This window comes from Takifugu rubripes, chromosome 13 (assembly GCF_901000725.2).
Source record: "Takifugu rubripes chromosome 13, fTakRub1.2, whole genome shotgun sequence".
In the NCBI taxonomy this organism is placed as follows: Eukaryota; Metazoa; Chordata; class Actinopteri; order Tetraodontiformes; family Tetraodontidae; genus Takifugu; species Takifugu rubripes.
Window position 1 is genome coordinate 17,742,828 of NC_042297.1, and position 17,603 is coordinate 17,760,430.

Sequence of the window (17,603 nt, forward strand, 5' to 3'; positions counted from 1 at the left end):
AGATTTGACAGAAATTGGCCTTTTCTGTACATGGAAAAAAAAAACCTTAGATCTTTGAGTTCAGCGCCAGAAAAATGGAAGTAAAATATATTTGTACATTCTTATTAACATATTATATTTTATGTTCAAATTCAATCTCATGTTTTATTCATCAGCTTTTACCTGTTAAATGAATAATTATAGAATGAGGATGAGAATAATTCCCAGTTGGTCTCTGTTTCCTGAAACCTTCTTTTCAGCAGATGAATTCAGCAGATGGAGGTGAATAATTCACCTTCTTCTTCAGCTTCCACCTTCTTCTTCAGCAGGCAACAGGCAACAAACTCCTCTCTTGACTAATGAAGGTCCTGATCCAGCACCAATCATGCCGGCAGCTCTGGGTAATAAAGGAAATTACAATTTTCTCTGCAGTGATTTGTCTTTGCCTCAGAAGTTTGTGCTGCAGCATTTTATGTCTCACTAGGAAATCTCCCGTCCTCTCATCTCATCATAAAGATATGTGCAATATTTAGAATCATTCCCATGATGATTTATCTCAGGTCCGGTTGTCCTGTGATGGACTGGTGACGTGTCCCCGGTCCTGCTTCTCCACCCCTGGCGGCTGCCTGGGAAGGCTCTAAGACTCTCTCCCAGGTCAAATTAGACAGTATTTCTATTTAAGATTGATTGAATTTTATGTTTGTATTTGTTGTTGTTGTTGTTGTGCCACTTTCTGCCTGTAGGTAAAGCAAACGCTAGCTTGAGCTTCATCATTATGAGCGTGTGGAGTATTCCATTTTGGTTTGTTTTTAAAAAAAATATATTTTATTCAGAAATCAAATGAATAATTCAATAACAAGACAAATCGTGTAACCTCATCCCAGAAAGGGAATAATCTACTGTATAAATATTTATGCACTTTTGTCCAGCAATCATGGCTCAGGTCTCATGAGTGCTGGCAGTAAGATGTGATACTTGTCAAAATACCTGCTGTAATATCAGTATAGCAGACTTTATGTGCCCCTAAGACTAGATGTGTTTCTTTTTTTAATAGAATGGCTTTTGCCATACAATTTCTTTTGTTCCCTTTACTATACAGGCGTCGTCCACTAGAGGGCGGTGGAGTAAAGCGAAACACCTGCTGCTTTGTTGTGGTTGTTGTGGTCGTCCTCGTTTGTTCGGTTCACATGTGCTGAACGATCATCTTTAAATAACCCCACCTCATCCCACCATCCACAACAAAATGGGTGTTCTCCACTTCATTTTTGGGATGTGACACAAAAGCACTCAAAGCTGTTTGGAGACGAGTGCTGCGTGTTTTTATTGTTTGCTTTTTAAATCACCCCACGTTTGTCTCTGTATATTTAGTCATTCTAAATGTATGTTGATTGATAGTCTCTTTAGTGGAGCATATATGCACAGAGATTTCACTGGGAAGATGAAATCATTGCATCGTTTGCTTTTGGATTATTAACCTATTGTTGTTATTTGTATTAGATTTAATGTATTTGTGTGGCGGGTCTGCAGCAGAGGCAGGGTGTTATCCCGGACGTTTTATTGACATGTAGAAAATCCGGTTTCTAAGATGTTTATGGGAGCGAGGGTCTTTTGTTCCGGGGAGAGAGAGAGAGAGGGAGTGTGTGTGTGTGTGTGTGTGCGTGTGTGTGTGTGTGTGTGTGTGTGTGTGTGTGTGTGAGAGAGAGAGAGAGAGAGAGAGAGAGAGAGAGAGAGAGAGAGAGGGAGCGGGAGCGGGATGCTGACAGATTCTTGATAGATGGTTAAAATGGCGAGAGCTTCCAAACTGTAGCCCTGTAGGTCGGAACATGTAGGCTGGAGCCGCAGCTGCTAGCAGTTTCTCTCTCTGTGCGTGTGTCTGTGCGCGTCTTTTTCCTCTTTTTTAACCTCCGTCAAATCGCCTCACGTTGGTTTTCTGCAAGTGCTGGAATATTTCCTCTAAGTGCTTAAATGGCATCCGCGGGGCGCCGCTGCCTTGTTCCGTGCGTTCTGGGGATTCTCCTGAACGCTTTGATAGGTGAGTTGCGTGTTGTTGGCTTTTTATTTTTGGTTTATACCTTTATAATTGCGGGTTTCGAGTGCACGCTTGCACGCCTGGACTGAACTTATCTCCCGTCTGTGGTAGAACATCGATAGTATGAATGTCGAATCAGATGGAACCAGTTCTTTGCAGAACTGCAACCCAGTCGGACCTTGCAGGTATCGACAAACTTTAGAAATGTGTGTCCGATGCACCGATCGCACACGTGCATTATTCATTTATTCATTTATTAATTAAAAACCCACCACATCTAGAGGTTTATTTCACGAATCTGAGCAGAAGACGGTGTCCTGTGATCTGTCCTGTCACTGAGTGTTTTGATGACTGACGGGAGTCCTGCAGAGTCCAAATAGTCCAACATTGACGTTAGAGTTGGTCCCAAATGTAAATGTAGCTTATTAGTGCTGTTGAGATGTCACGTTTCTCACAGAAGTCTCTGTTCTGCTTCACTGTAAAGAACCCAAACACCCTCCTGAAACTTTAATAGGCAGCTTCTCCCTTCAGATGTTCCTGCTGTGGTCCAAAGACGGACGTGTGGCAAACACCTGCTGGGGTATTTCCTCAGATGGTCAGATGTCAGGACTGTCCCTCTCCACCTCCACCTTTAAAATTTCAGGGGTTTCTTCATTCCTTTGTTCCCTGACAGACTCTCTCGCTCCATCTGAGGAGAGAAGGTTGTATCTTTGGTATCCAGAGACCCTGCAGTGCCTTCCTCCATGATGTGTTTGGGCTCTGGATGGACGCAACTGGCTAGATGACGGAAATGAAGCTTTTCCCAGTGCGGAGATTAGATTCCGATAAAAGCCGCCGACCGATCTGAAAGCAGGAACGATAAGAGGGAATAAACCGGCGAGGGGGCGTTATCTGTGTGGGATATCTTGACTGAAGAGCTGAAACTTTTCCTTTCACGATGTGAGAACTTGAAGAAGGACAATTGTCCTGCCTCGAAGGGAAGGTGTGGATCCTGGTTCTGGAGGGTAACACTGGCAGCCCCTCCTCATTTGTGGGCAACACTCACAACGCCGCTTTGACAACAGATGGATGTCAGGATGAAACTACAGGCTCATGAGTATTATGGTAATTGTATCGATTAATAATTTATCAAGCAGAAGCCTATAGGAGCGATCGTCAATACTGCACGTGGTGCCTTCTTCTGGAAACAATAAATATCCCTTTGAGTCCGACTCTCCATAAAAGATAACCTATATAATACATTCAATAATTCTCATAAAAAAAGGAAACTGCCTGGTTTCCTCCCCGTCTCACTTTTGGTGGGTATTCATGGATATGATGCACCTAAAGGAAACAAATATGTTTGCATAGGATTGTATGCGGTGATGTATGGAGGCTTTAGAAAGCCAACATTGGCTATTACGATGCAGGAGGCATGGTGTTCCTCAGGGAATAGAAGCAGATGCTTTCAACGCTTGGTTCCTGCCGTTGTCTCTGCCTGTCCTGAGCTCACCCAGCCGCCGTCTGTGTGTGGACGTCAGGAGCTGCTGTGATCTTTACTGGTGCAGCAGTAAACCTCAGAGCCACGCACGGATCTGTCAGCTGGGCGTCAGGGCATGAGCCACACTTAGCTAACACTTGTCCCTGCTCTCGCCTGCTAATCCTGTGCGCTACGGTGTCTCAGCGAGCCTCGGCCTGCCTGTCTGCCCGTCTATCCTCTTTCACACGTGGATCCGTTTTAATATCCCAGCCGAGCCTCAAAGCGGTGCTGCTCCGCTGACCTTTCCTTCCTGGTAAACTCGGACCCACTCGGCCTTCTGGGATGGCTGGTCCCGTTGTTCTGCTTCAAGACAGGCCGACCTGGGACATTATTCTGGCTAATGGAAGCATCTGATTTATGGAAGCCATCAAGATGTAGATGCATGAATAATAAATCTGCCAAATCAGCTCAGATCAGGGATCTAACCACCCTGAATTGTTCTGATCCGGTGCGCCGCCAGGCTGGAGAACACGCGTATATATCATTTGACAGCTCTGGAAGCTGGTTAAACAAAGCGCCCATGCACGCAGAGGGAGGATTAATGCAATCGTTCGCATGTTGTCTTGAGGCGCAACACTTGGAGAATATCAACAGCTCCATCATAACGTGAGGCCCGCGGACCCCCAGCCCCGAGGAGCAGGGCCCGGTCGGAGTGGCGGTCAGCGTCATGTGTGGAGAGCTGCAGGACGGCCACCTGGCAGCTAAGGGTTAATTCCTTCCCAACACCACCCCCTTGTTTTTCACAAGTGGTAGGGCTGATGTCTCTCTGGTCTCATGGCCATTTACGTGCCATGCTTACTGAGGGGGAAAAAGAGGAGGGGGCGTGAATAAAGAGAGGACACAGCGCAGGAAGAGAGGAAATGTTTCTTTGCATTACGCCGCCTGTGGCTTCACGCAGGAGTGTGTCGGTGGACTCCTGCTCTGCACCTAAGACAGGCGGCGGAGCGCTTTTTCCAGGAATGTCACCGTTGAGAGATGAAGCCGGAGGTCCTCTGGTGTGACCCTGCTCTTTACACCCACCCCTGCTCTCCCCTGTAGCCCCCCTCACACCAGATTCCAGGGCCTGGGGCAGAGGCTGGTAGTGCTTAGTCCATCAGCAGCTGAAACACGATACCAAGCCTTCTAAGCCTTTTCCTCCACTTTTTTAAAGTCCCCACTCAGGTCAGACAGTTTCCATCCTCTATTTATTGTCCTCCCCATCCACCACTTTGCTTTTAGTAGCTGCAGATACATAAACTAGACCCCCCAAACCACAAATCTTTTGTCCTGAGTGGAAGAAAAGGAGCGCTGGTTCGATTCCACTGCCCAGATGTAGATGTACATTTATGAATGTCTGTCGTGGGGGTGTAAATCCCCTGGTGACTGTTGCCTGGAGGGAGCGGCGCCCCCGGCGAACTCTTATCAGCCACTTCCTGCAAAAAGAGTGACGCTCGGAAGAAGTGATGCTGGGATTTGAGATGGGACTCAACTGTTGCCGGAGCCCCAGAACGTAGGGAGTGTTTACTGATGCGGCGGTACATGCCACGCGTGCACGGAACAATAAAGCATGAAGATTTACGGCCGCAGCTGCAGGACACTGAGCAGAACGCCGACAGTGCAGATAGAGCTCTCACGGTATTTCACTCTCTTCCCATTAGGCCGGTCGGGTGCCAAGAATTTTCTCGCCGTCTGCATAATTTGCACCTTAAGCGCCCCTAAGTGGAAGCTCTCGATCACGATCCCGAAACTTTCGAGCGTGATTCTCGGGATCCACCGTCGGCCTGTGCTGGTTTGCCTCACTGGTTTTACAGGCGACTGGGACCAGACGCCTGAACTGATCCCTTGAAGGGAGCATCATTTGTTTTATGTAAGTCCCCGTGAGAAGTCAACAGATTTACAGTAAATACGGTCGGCGTTTTAGCGCGGGGCATCTGGAAGGATTCGGATACTCATCCGCTCAGTGCGAGACGAGTGCCCCTCGCCTGACCCCCGGCGCCCCAGTACCGACGCTGGTGATGATGACGGCTGAATTTCATGCAGCATCACTTTAAACTATGACGGTAATCCTGAACTTTTGAACGGACAGTTTAAAGTTTAATTTTAGGGTTTGTGGACTTCCACCACTCTTCCGTAGCGAGGGCTCAATCACACCTGCAGCTTTGATGGAGTTCACACTGGCCACATGGGCAGAGGTCAGAGGTCGAGAGTGACGGTCCTTCCTGTGTGTGTCTCCAGGTGTGATTTGCGAAGCGGAGCTCTCCTTCGTGCTGGAGCCCAGTGACGTCATCGCTGTGCAGGAGCAGCCCCTCATGCTCCACTGCCAGGTGAGCGGCCTCCCCCCAGTGACCATACAGTGGCGGCACAGCGGTTTGCTTTTGATCCAGGATCAGCGTCACACCACCTTCAGCAACGGCTCACTCCTGATCGCTCACTTCCTGAAGACCAGATCAGACGGCTCATCTGACGAGGGCGACTACGAGTGCGTGGCCCAGAATTCCTTTGGGCTGGTGGTGAGCCGCAGGGCCCGCATTCAGGCAGCCAGTAAGTCACTACTTTTGTCTTATCGTCTTGGACTTTGAGGGATTCTGTTGCCTTGTTTGATATGTCCAACCTTCTTTATTATTCTTATTTTTTAGATTTTCAAAGGAACTCATGATTTATTGACACAGTTAATAACCGCTGCACCACAACTCACCTTTGGCTCTACTCGTTTTTTATTGGCAAACTTGTCTACTGGGACATTAGCTACTAAATGTATCACTGTCGTGCAAACACTAGCTTCTTTTCGTGTAGACGTTGCGCAATCCTGGCAAATTAACAAATCAGATGAAGCAAATGAAGATGAACTTGCTCTGAAGTTACTCCAGCTTTGTCACCGGTGGTCAGCTGAGCAGCCATCTTGGATTGCAAATCTCTGCTGCGTCAGCTGCGGTTTTATGTACAGTTCATTAGCTACCGCTACAGACATGCTACTATCAGCCGTGTCCCCTAAGCTAAAACTAAAACATGGAGGCAACGAATCTCATAGTTGTCCCTCTTGAAATCCACTGCAGTCATGTTTCTGTTGCTGGTGCAGCACTTTCCTGCAAAGTCACCGTGAGAATGCAGCATTAGCTTAGCATAAAGAAGAAAGGATAAACATTCCCATCTGATGTCTGCGCTGGTTTCCTGGAAACAAAATGCTAAACCACTGGCAAAAAGCCCAGCACATGCAGCCTCAGAGTTTCCATCCTCCAGTTCCAGCACCAGTCAAATAAAAAGGATGTCACTCATGTGTGTGTTGACATTTAAAGCTGCAGATTGGCCACCGGTGTTACCTCATTTCTACTTCAAACCTTTCCGTTAATCAGATGCAATGACCACTGTGCGACCTTCGCCACGGTTTGGCACACGATTGGACTTGTGCTCTTTGAATTGTGCGATCTTGTTATCTATAGTTATTACTACGTAAGAAGTGGGTGGTGACAGCGGTGGGACTACGGCTGCAGCGTCGATGATTTCAGCTGTTCCTCTGCTGCTACGATGAACACTGATCCTGAACGTGGAGTCATTTCAATATTGTAGTGTCGGTCTTTGAGGATAATTAATTTCCTGATGATCATCTACTGCGCCGCTAAGACGTTCAAGCCTTTGAGTTTAGCATTAGCAAGCGCTCACGCTGAGCGACTCCAAGCTGCTTTGTAAGAGTGTAATAAGCTCAAAGCAGCCCAGCAGCCCCCTGGTAGAATCATCAGGATATACTTTCCCCTGATTGACCAGCAGATCTCTTTTTGAAGTCAATATAATTCAGTGTTACATTCTCAGTGTTGTTGCCATGGTTCATTAGCAACATTTTTCATCTTATTGGAGCCCGTCTGCTCCCATAATCTCCTTTTTTTTTATTATTTCCCCTCACCCACCGTGCATGTATCAGCTTACTTTAAATCAAAGGCTCGGAGGATGTGTGCATTCTTCTGTGGACATGCTGAGATACTGCAGCAGCCGCTTTAGTGTTACAGTACACACTGGGCTGAGTTAAGACTGTGAGTGCTTCTATATATTCCTCAACACAAAGATGAACAAAGGCTTGCAGAACCCTGTTGCTTCGTGTGTAGACAGCGGACCGCTGTGGAATGGAGCTTTTTTCAGTCGGCGGGGACGGGGGAAGGCGAGCGTGACGCGTCTATCGCAGGCTGAGGGGGAAAATGACATCTGCTCCGAGGTTTGCGTCGTCAAACACGTGCGACCTTTAAGGGCCCCTCCGCCCTGTCCGTCTTCCTCAAAGGTCGGGTGTTAGCCACTGTTTTAGCACATTTTAATTACACACGGTGGCATCAAATGTCTTCCCCTCTTTTACTGTTACGTTGGCTTTGGCTGTGCAGAGAATGAGGCAGTTTTTAATTCAGAGTGATGTGCTTCCAGGGTGGATTTCTGACCCCGAGAGTTGTGCTGTGCATTCACACAGGAACCAAACTCCAGATAATCCAACTGGGAACGCTGTGTGCTTCCTGGTTTATAACCTCGGCTCTGACCGGGGGTCAAACAGAGACCCCTTTAAGGAGGCGACATGGTGGCGGGGTGTAGAGTGACACCTACTTACGGAAAGGAAACGCGGTTTATGCCGCGTTGCCTTCTCCACTCAACACGTCACCTGGTTCCTTAGTTATTTGGTCAGCGAGGCAATAATTCCACAAGAGGGTGATTTGGACACACGCTGGCGTATAAACGGCTCATTTTCTGTACGAGGATGAGTTTTGTGGGTATAAATTTAGTTTATCGATAAGAATACTGCATGTTTCAGTGGGAATAGGGAAAATCTGTTGATCCCTGAAACCTGTTTGAGTGAACTTGTTAATAACTGAGCACAGTGGCTGCTTCACCCAGCTGACTGCAAACTGGGGTCCAGGCCAGTTCTGAAGAGGTTTAACTGTAAATGTACAGTGTGACGCAGCTGAGCTCTTGGTTTTATACTTGAAGTCAGTCCAACTTTTTGACAGAACGAGCCAGAAATTCATGCATCAAATCCCCAGGACTCAGCAGCGACCCGAACCCTGAGCGAATGAACCTGACCTGGATCGTGACCAAGTCTCCAGGATCAGAACTCGGCGGCCTTGCTCTCCTGCAGACCCGTCCTGGCTCCTCTTCTTGACTTGTATTTATTTGAAAGCAAATGATGAATGACTGAAAGCCACATTCTGGCCCTTGACCTCTGCCCCTGTGGGCTGTGCGGAGCAGCTTCCATTGAGGTGTAAAAGGCTCTGCTTTAACGATGCTCCGCGTCTCCTTAATGGACTCTAGCGCCACACATCGAGGCACAACAAACCATCCCTGTGAAAACAATCCTCTGGAGACGCTTCAGAGTGAAGCACGTATAACTTCCCAGCATCGCTCGCCATTGGCCGGGAACACCATCCCTCATAATTGGGGCGATGGGTTGCCCATATTGGAGGACTCGGTGTTGCCTTGGTAGCTTTGGAGTTGGTTTCATTATCATTTATTTGTGTCTTTGTTGAGTTGTGCTAAGGGAAATGTTGCTCCTAGATTGATTCAGGTGTCCCTGCGGGGCAGAGAAGGCTCCCTCCCAATGGGATTTATGCCCTGACTTCATCCAAAATGTAGCCTTTTCACCTAATTTATGGAGTGCGAGCGAGAGGAAGCCCCTTTATGTTGTTTCCTTTTCTGCGTAAAGTGTTTGTTAATGGTGATGTTTTTGTAATTTGCTCTAGAACAACGGAGCCCAAAGTTGCACCACTGTGATGCAATGTTTTCTGTGATTACTGAAGCCCCTTTACAGCTCTCTCAGGGGGGGGGGGGGAACACTTCCGTCTCAGCCTCCACACCAACTCCAACCATAAATTTCACTTTTTATTTGCTTGACAAGCGTTTGTATAAGCTCACTGTTGGGAGCTGATGTAGGACGGACGCCCCGTCGGCCCTCTAAATCGCCCGTCGATCCAGAAGCCACCGTCACCCCCCCCCCCCCCCCCCACCCCCCTCCAATGTTATCTTTTTGGTGGTCAGCTTCTTTCTCTCCTTCCACGGTTTCTCTCGGAGTTCCTCATTAGCTTACGTTCAGGAAGCTTTTCATCATTTGGATGAATGACGAGCCTTGTACAGTGGACCCGACGGAGGTCCCCGGGGCCCCTCCCCCACCGCACGCCCGCGTCACCAGGCAACGCGCCACAAAAGCTCCCCTGTTACAAAATGGCTTTTTAGGATCAATTGAAATGACTTGCTTTTGTCAGTTTGTCTGGCATTAATTGGAAAGAGTTGAAGCTTTGTTCAGATATAATTTCTCTCTGGTTCCATTTATATGGGGAGGCTGCAATTGACCCCAGCGGCCATTTGACAAGGTTTGCACACAATATGTTGCCCGCTGACAAAAGGAGAAGTCAGCGCGAAAACAAGGAGACTAAAAACAGGCGGTAAACTACAGAACTGTGTAGTTTATATGATACATTTCTACATGTCATAAAGGGACTGGGATGCTTCTACGACTCACAATATATACACATTCACCAATTCTCTGACTAGCACGTGTGAATAATCATGAGCTAGATGCTTGTGTGTGTGTGTTTGTGTGTGTGCGTGCACGCACGTGCGCGTGTGTGACGGCAGTATCTGCTGCAGGTAATGAAAACGCTACGTGCTGCATTAAAAACCCGTGCGACTGCTGCCGAGGCGTTTAGCGAGAGTGATTTATGGAGAGTTGGCGATGGAGTGTGCGAGAGTGCGTGCGTGTGTGTGCGTACACGTGCGCTGGGGGGGGGGGATCGACAGAGGCTCTCGATCACCCCCTGACCTTCCTGTCCCCACCCCTTTCATAGCCTCCTGCCTGGGTGAATGCTGAAGCACTGTCCCCACGTCTCCTTGCAGCTCCCTTTGTCTGCCAGCCAAGCCCCGCCCAGATCCCCCCCCCCCCCCCCCCCCCCCGCCCAGATCCCCCCCCCCCGCCCCTGTCCATCTTTGCGCCACAGCATAAAAAAAACATCTCTGCCGCGCAGATTAGCCAGCTAATTCAAGCTTGTTTTGACATTAGTGCAGCCTCCTTGGGTTGTTTTCTGATCCACGCAAATTCAAGCTAAAATGAAAAATGTGCATTTTGAGCCTTCACGTGCGCCCTCGCTGCTCCACCTGACGAGCCTCGAGGACCTCAGATGTCGGCCGTGCGCACACGGACACGGCGCACGTTGCTTCCTCCGGGCAGCTCGTGTGTGGCTGATGTGAGATCAGAGAGTTCCCTCCCGCTGTGTGGTCAGCACCCCTCCATCTGTCCACCACTGTGTCAAAGGGATTCAGGGGAAAATGGACCCTTTTCTCCCCCTTTGCTGATGAGTTGGACCAAAGGAAGGAGAGCTCTGACCTCTGCTGTGTAACCGTACACCTACCAAAGGCTCGGAGCTCATTTCTCAACCATAAATGTGCCCTTTTGTGTTGTATTTACGTGGTCTTACGTGGTCCGGCTGTCTCTCCCTTCACCCGCTGATTAAACCTGAGGATCCCTCACGCCATCTCTGAACATTTGCATTGACAAACGCTTCAGCTGGCGTAACTCTCCTGCGGGGGACAAGGCAAGAGTCCGCAATATCTCACACACCATTGACCTTGAAGCTGTGGAAAAAAATCCCCACACGTCTTCTCGGACTCGCTGCAAAATGAACAATGGCAAACTGTGGAGCGTGATAAAATACCATAACACAGAAACGTATCAATTATTCAGCAAACACTTAATAAATAGTGCATATTATCTGCTATACAATTCCTGTGAAGAACGCTAGCACATTGATCTCCAGCATGCGACGGCCCCTTTGTTCTCTTATCTGGTGATGATGATGTTGGTACGACTTCTCGGATCACTTGTGCACGGGGAGGTGGGAGACTCTGGTGGCGCAGAGGAGCTGCTTCATAACACTATATGAGCAATATGGAGCCGTAACCTTATGCTCTAAAAATACACCTGCCTCTGTAAACATCACTTGGCAAATCAAGCCACTGAAGACGGGGAACGATCGCAGCCTGTGATGTAACAGATGGCTGGAGGAGAAATCAAACCGCCCGTTCCTTATTCCTCCAGGCGCTCTCCTCAGGTCTGATGTGGCTTTAATGCCGCGTAGGTTCTCAGACTGTAACACGGCAAACGCAATCAGGCTATATGTTTGTTCATATGGGACCTTAAAGATTCGTGCCCACGGGGCTTTGGTTCAAAGGGAATTACAGAACGCACATTTGCACTCTATAGGTGGATACAGAAATGAGTACAGGCAACAAGCGTTGACGGGCTTTGTGTGTAAAATGGCTGCATATACTGATGCTGTTAAAAATAAGCAGTGGTATCACATCAAATCCTCCGTCACCGGGTTAAATTCCTAGTAATTTCCATGAATGTAGTTTGAGTGCAGCACGTTGTTCAGATCAATTGATGGAGCTGTAAACACGAGTCCAAAACATAAACAGTTATTAACTCAGCTCAATTATCTGGCTGGAAATGGCGGCTATTTACATCTGAACACTGCAGTTCGTTTCTTTAGAGGGGGAACAAAACGGGGCCGAGAATGAAACCCTGAGTGACACCAACAGGAGCCAGGCTAACACGAAGGATTTGGTCCAATTCAAAGAAGCCTTTGACGACTAGAACCAGGGTAGTTTTATGAATAGATTGTAGAAATCTTGGGTTTAGAGCTGATATCGTTTTAGATGTGAGGATCAATGTGAAAACATTGAAGTTAGAATTCATCAACGCAGGAATGGGATCATAAACGAGGTTTGATTAGCGCCACAGTTGGTTCCTGTTTGATCTGCATTCCTAAGCGCTATGATTCAATGGAAAGAGGAGTGTCAATCACTCAGCCCGACTTTTACGGCCTTTTTGGCTTCAAAGGTGGATGTTAAGCTGATTGGTTTGTGTTCCAGATGCACCAGTGATGGATTAGCAGAGGTCGGACCTGCTGCGAGGTCCTTCCTGTACACGCTGAACATGACGTCCCGGGCGCTGGGCCACACTTCATCAACATCCACCCCTAAATGCTTGAAAGCGGCGCCGAGTTTAATATTTAAAGTAATTTATTTTCCCAGTATATTCAGACAATGGCAGCCGTTTCCAGCCTGGCTCTAAATGCAGGTTTGAGCTATTTTCCAGGTCCAATCTCAAGTTCACTGCTGAGATCTTGCGTGTCCTTCTTCCATGTGGTCTATGGTTGTCTTTGGAACCTCCCCACTATTCTCAAACAAACAAGCAAGGGGAGGGGGGGTGTTGAGGGAGGTACATTCTTTTTGCTTACTTTTAAGGCTCATGGGAGGAATTCCTTGCTAATAGAGGTGAGAGGTGAAAGAATGGAGAGCAGAGGCCACAGCCAAGGGTTCCGCAGGGTAGATCTCCTCATATGAGTCCTGGCCAGGCAGTCCCGCTCCGACCTGGTTGTTGCCCCATTTAAGGCTGGTTTTATTCCACGAATGTGTTAATGATGTGTCTGTTTCCTGGCGTCTTAAACGGGAGCATGAATTTTAGTGCTCGGAATGATCTTTCCTGGGTGATTTGTTGAGTCTGCCGCAGCAGTGTCACGCTCTGCTTTACTCTCATATGCCGACACAAGGATTTCTGGCCACATTTCGAGCGTGTGCACGGACGTTTGGTTCCAGGCTTCGCAAGGGGGCTCGCCACCGCTCCCTCACCACGCTTCACTACACTTAACAGAGACTTTATTGCCAGATCGCGCAGTTAAAAGCCTTTATGAGGTCTGCACCATCCACCAATAAAACACCAAAATTCCCTCTTCCTCTGTTTTACTCCGCCGTACGTTCAATTTTCCATTAATGGCTGCGGTAAAGCGAAGAATGCTGCCGCACAAACACGCGCAGCGGGCCTCTCGGGCCAGTTGTTTGAGCGGGGATCAGGGAATCTTTCTGTGGTGGAGACAAAGGCCAGTCAGTGATGGGCAGACATGCCTCTCCTTTTCTGCGCCCATTGTGTGTGCTTGAGCTGACACACACCTCTTGTGTGTTGTGTAACAGAGCAGCAGAGTGGCTGGGAACCTTAGAGAACCTTGGAGACCTTGGAGATGTGCAGCCTGTGGTAGCTCTGCTTTGTGAAGGTGGCCCCGGCCGCTCGCTCTCCAGGCGGACTCATCTAGCTGTGGTTGAGGCCCCCCCTTTGTCACCGCTGACTCCGGGTGGGTGTGTTTTCCCCTTTCACTCTCCCTCCGCCTTCCTCTCCCACAGTTTCAGCATTGACTCAGAAATGGAGGGTCAGAGGTCATAAGGGGCTGGACGATTGAGAGAGGGTTTATCTGGGAAGCGGTGACCTTTTTGTGTGCACCGGGGCAGAATACCCCTCCCCGTTTTTTTTAATACTCCTCCCATGACAATTCCCCTCCTCCAACACTTAGCCTCCTGCTCATTTCCCACTGGGGACGGGACCCACCCCCCCTTCCCGGTCTTTGTGCCCCCGGGCAGTGGCAGTGACCTTGGCTTTGGCAGTGAAATAAGGTGGCCCAAATCTGCCACAGTGTCACAGCTTCAGATCTGGATTTTCCTTAATAAGCAAACCAGCAACCTGGAGCAGCAACAGAAAAGTTTTGTTTTTCCATAATATGACATTTGTCCTTCTCCCGGGGGGGGGTGGGGGGGTCCTTGTCCAATTTAGTTCCAACAAAGACAGATGTATGGAGCAACAACAGTGTTAAATTATGGCAGAGTATGCAGCGTGTTGCTCTCATGCCTGCTGAAGTTAGCGGGGTATTAGCTAGCCTTTTCACGCCTGTCCTCACACCACAACGACGTTCCAGAATTTCATTTTACAAGCTGCCTTGGTTCTGCCGATCGCTGCATTGTTGTCGTGTTCAAGATCTTAGCTTTGATCCTCACGTGCTAACTCCTCTGAGCTAATACTGCTGCCATTGCACAGTGGCGGCTGCACTAGGTGGCGCTGTTGAGCAGGACAGTAGCAGGCTGATGTGTATGCTAGAACATCTGGTGCATGAGATATCTGACATGCTGATAGCGGCCAATACTGGTAATGCTAATCAATGTGATGTGTATGTCACTGGCCAGCTGGGTGGGTTTTTGGGGTCTTTTTTTTTGGGGGGGGGGGGGTGAGTAAAATTGTCAGATTGTCAGAATAAGTGGGGGTTAAAATGCTGCCAGGCTCCACCATATGTGGATTTGGCCACTAGGGATGGGAAAAATTCTACAGGAACCAATTAGGAGACGCACACACAAGATAAAGGAATTCTCAGGTGGGCTGTGTCGTGTTGGTAACCGGATTTTGGATTGCATCACCTGAACTGTCTTTCATGGACTGTTATATTCTTACCTAATTGCTCTAGAAGGAGGCTGGAATATTCGCAATCTTTCCATAATATATGGAATTATCCCTACCTATCCATCCATAATATATGGAATTATCCCTACCTATCCATCCATAATATATGGAATTATCCATACCTATCCATCCATAATATATGGAATTGGTAACAAATTAAATATTTTTGGATAGTCTTGCTACATACATCCCAAAAAATTACCTTCTCTATTAAAGTTTCCAGAAATTGACCAGGGAATGTTTCACCTGTTCCCACCTTGTTGATGCCACGTGGCTGAGGACGGGGGGGTGGGGGTGGGGGGGGTAATGGGGGGGTGGGGTGGGGGGGGGGGTGGTGGGGGGGTGCAGAGGTGGTCAGCAGGTGTCCGAATAGTTTTCTCTGTGTGCTGAGAGGCAAAACACAGCGCGATCGGGAAAAGGATTCATCCCTAATATAAGCCCGGAATTCCGCGAGTATTGATTCTCAGACCTGCGCTCTACTGAGCAACCTGATTCCCTGTGCGGTCCTACATTTTTTAGTTCCCGTGGGAATCAGGTCCATTGAATCATAATGCAAGTGTAAAAGATTTAGCGGCGTGAATTTGACTGATGCGCCGCCAGCAGCAGAGCGGGAGCAGCAGATGAAAGGGAATTTAAAAAGGGGGGGGCATGTTGGTGGTCTCAAATGATCTCTGGGCCCCTCTGGAGACTGGACCTTGAACCGGGAAGGAACATTCCATTCCGATGCCGCACTGCGACCTCCTGACCTCGGCAGCACTTGGCATGCAACGGCGATGCGAGCAAGAGGCGATGGGAGGCGGGGCACGCCGCTGCCGTTTGAACACGTCTGGAGAGCGGCTCCCCTGACCCCGTCCTCGTAACTCCTCGCCGTAACACGCACATTACCTGCGCTTAACATGGAATAACGGCAGTGCGCGCGGACACGTGCACACACTGGCACGGGGCTCGCGGTCGGTCGGTCGGTCCCACTCGAAGCGATTTAAACATCAGGCGCCGGTCGGCCCGCCGGCAGGCCCCTCCCCCCCCGGGGGCGAGCCGTGTTTATTTAATAATGATAAAAATGTCCATCATCCGTCCCTCTGCTGGGCTTTAATCACATTTATGAACGTGGCTCATTTTCCCCGCTCAGATTGGTGTCATGTCATACATTAGTAAGTTGCGCGGCACGCCGTTTCACGGCGGCGCCATTTACAGATGACAGACGGCGCCCGTGGTGTAATGACCCTCTTCGTTTGCCTACATAGGCTTTAGTTTTAGTGGAAAGACGGCTCCAGAGGGCCGGCTGATGGCAGGTTGGAGGAGCCGCTCGCACCACGTCTGACAACTGACGGCGACGCTCCTCCTCCGCTCTAGGAGACGGGACGAGAGCGCGTCAGGGAGCCGCCATTTATCAATGATCGCATTTATCGGTTGAGTGGATGAGCGAGGTGGAGTCACGGAGGTACAGGGGAGAGGTTGGGGCTGGGATAACGGATAGAGTAGAGTCCCCTGCTTTGAGGTTGATCAAAGGTATTCGATCGATTTGTTGTGACAGGAAGTGACGTTGACGGGGACAAATCTCGGCTCCCGTCGCGACGTTCTCGCGATTCGTAGCTTTTTATTCCTGCTTTTGTCGCCGCCGCAGCTACGCAAACACAACTTTCCTAATTGTAACGCAGCTTTAGTGAGATTCAACAGCTTCCTAATTTTTGGAAATTGCGTTTCCCCTCATGCGGCTCGGCTGCATCTCCTGTTATTAAAGCTTCAAGGGAGTCAGCATTAAGCATTTTTGTAGTAAGGAATCATCACAACCTAAAACCAGTACCGGTATATGTTTTATTTAGCTCTTCGGCCTTGGGACACTTTTGTCCCCAAGGAAACTGTTTCATTCGGTTTATGTAAATTCTAAGAAGCTCTTTGTTTACATTCTTCCCGAAAATGGCATTCTATTATCTGATATACACTATCTGCACAGTCTTTGTTTGCGCACACGCTGTTGTTGGAGGCAGAGACAAAGGGCTTTTTTCTCCTCACCCACTGTCTCGTAACATTGAGTGGTTATGACAGGGCCTGCACTTGCGCTTCCTCCTTCTCCTCGCTCCTCTTCCCCCTCCACGTCTTTACCTCGGAAAATGATAGGAATTGCACTTTGAGCGGTGGGCGTGGCAGAAGGAATAGGGGGAACGGTGGAGGGGGAATCGGGGTGGGGGGGTCACACATGTTCACACAAAACAGAGCCAAGGGTCCCTATTAGCATAAATTCATCAGGATTAGCCAGTTTGCATGGAAGTGGGGGGTTGGCTAGTGTTATCCCGGTGTTAGCAGTCAGCTGGCAGTCTGCAGGGCAGAGACAGGAGCAGATAGTGACAAAAAGAAAAGGAGGCGGCATTTGAATTTCCAGCTGGCTCGACAAGAGGATGTGGTGGGAATATTTAGAGGCTTCTAATAGAGGTGACGCGGGTCTTTACACGCCAGCGGGTGCCTGGACGTTCCGCCATCGCGAAGCGCTGCTGCGGCCGCAGCTTCTCTCGTTATTCACCGTTCTCTCCGCTGCCTCTCGCATCTCTCCCCCCTTTTTTTGCTCCGTATCATGGATTTGAGCGCGCTGAGCCAATCTTCCCCTGTTTACACGTGCAGGAGTGTGCACCCGTGTTGCAGCTAAATGAGAGCAGGAGCTGGCAGATGCATGTCTCACCTGTCTCGTTGACCATGATTGATGACGGTGCTTCTCTCCCGCCAGTAATTGGGCTCATATTTACACAATAGAGCATCTGGGATTTACGGTACATGCCCAATGTGTTCATCCTCCATTTAGCCCAGTT

The 17,603-nt window shown here is 48.9% G+C and overlaps 1 protein-coding gene across 3 annotated transcripts in view; it reads left to right on the forward strand.

Moving 5' to 3' along the window:
- The first annotated feature begins 266 nt into the window (after nt 1–266).
- igdcc3 (immunoglobulin superfamily, DCC subclass, member 3) overlaps nt 267–17,603 on the forward strand; it is a 43,108-nt gene continuing 25,771 nt past the window's right edge. Inside the window, exons 1-3 of one of the 3 annotated variants that reach the window (XM_029846394.1) lie at nt 267–380; nt 540–633; nt 5,742–6,047. In XM_029846394.1, coding sequence (XP_029702254.1) covers nt 5,816–6,047 — 232 coding nt within the window. In that variant the 5' untranslated portion in view covers nt 267–380; nt 540–633; nt 5,742–5,815. Of the gene's footprint in view, nt 381–539; nt 634–1,713; nt 2,012–5,741; nt 6,048–17,603 lie in introns of those variants that run through there. The other 2 variants (XM_029846393.1, XM_003969942.2) reach the window with 2 other exon arrangements.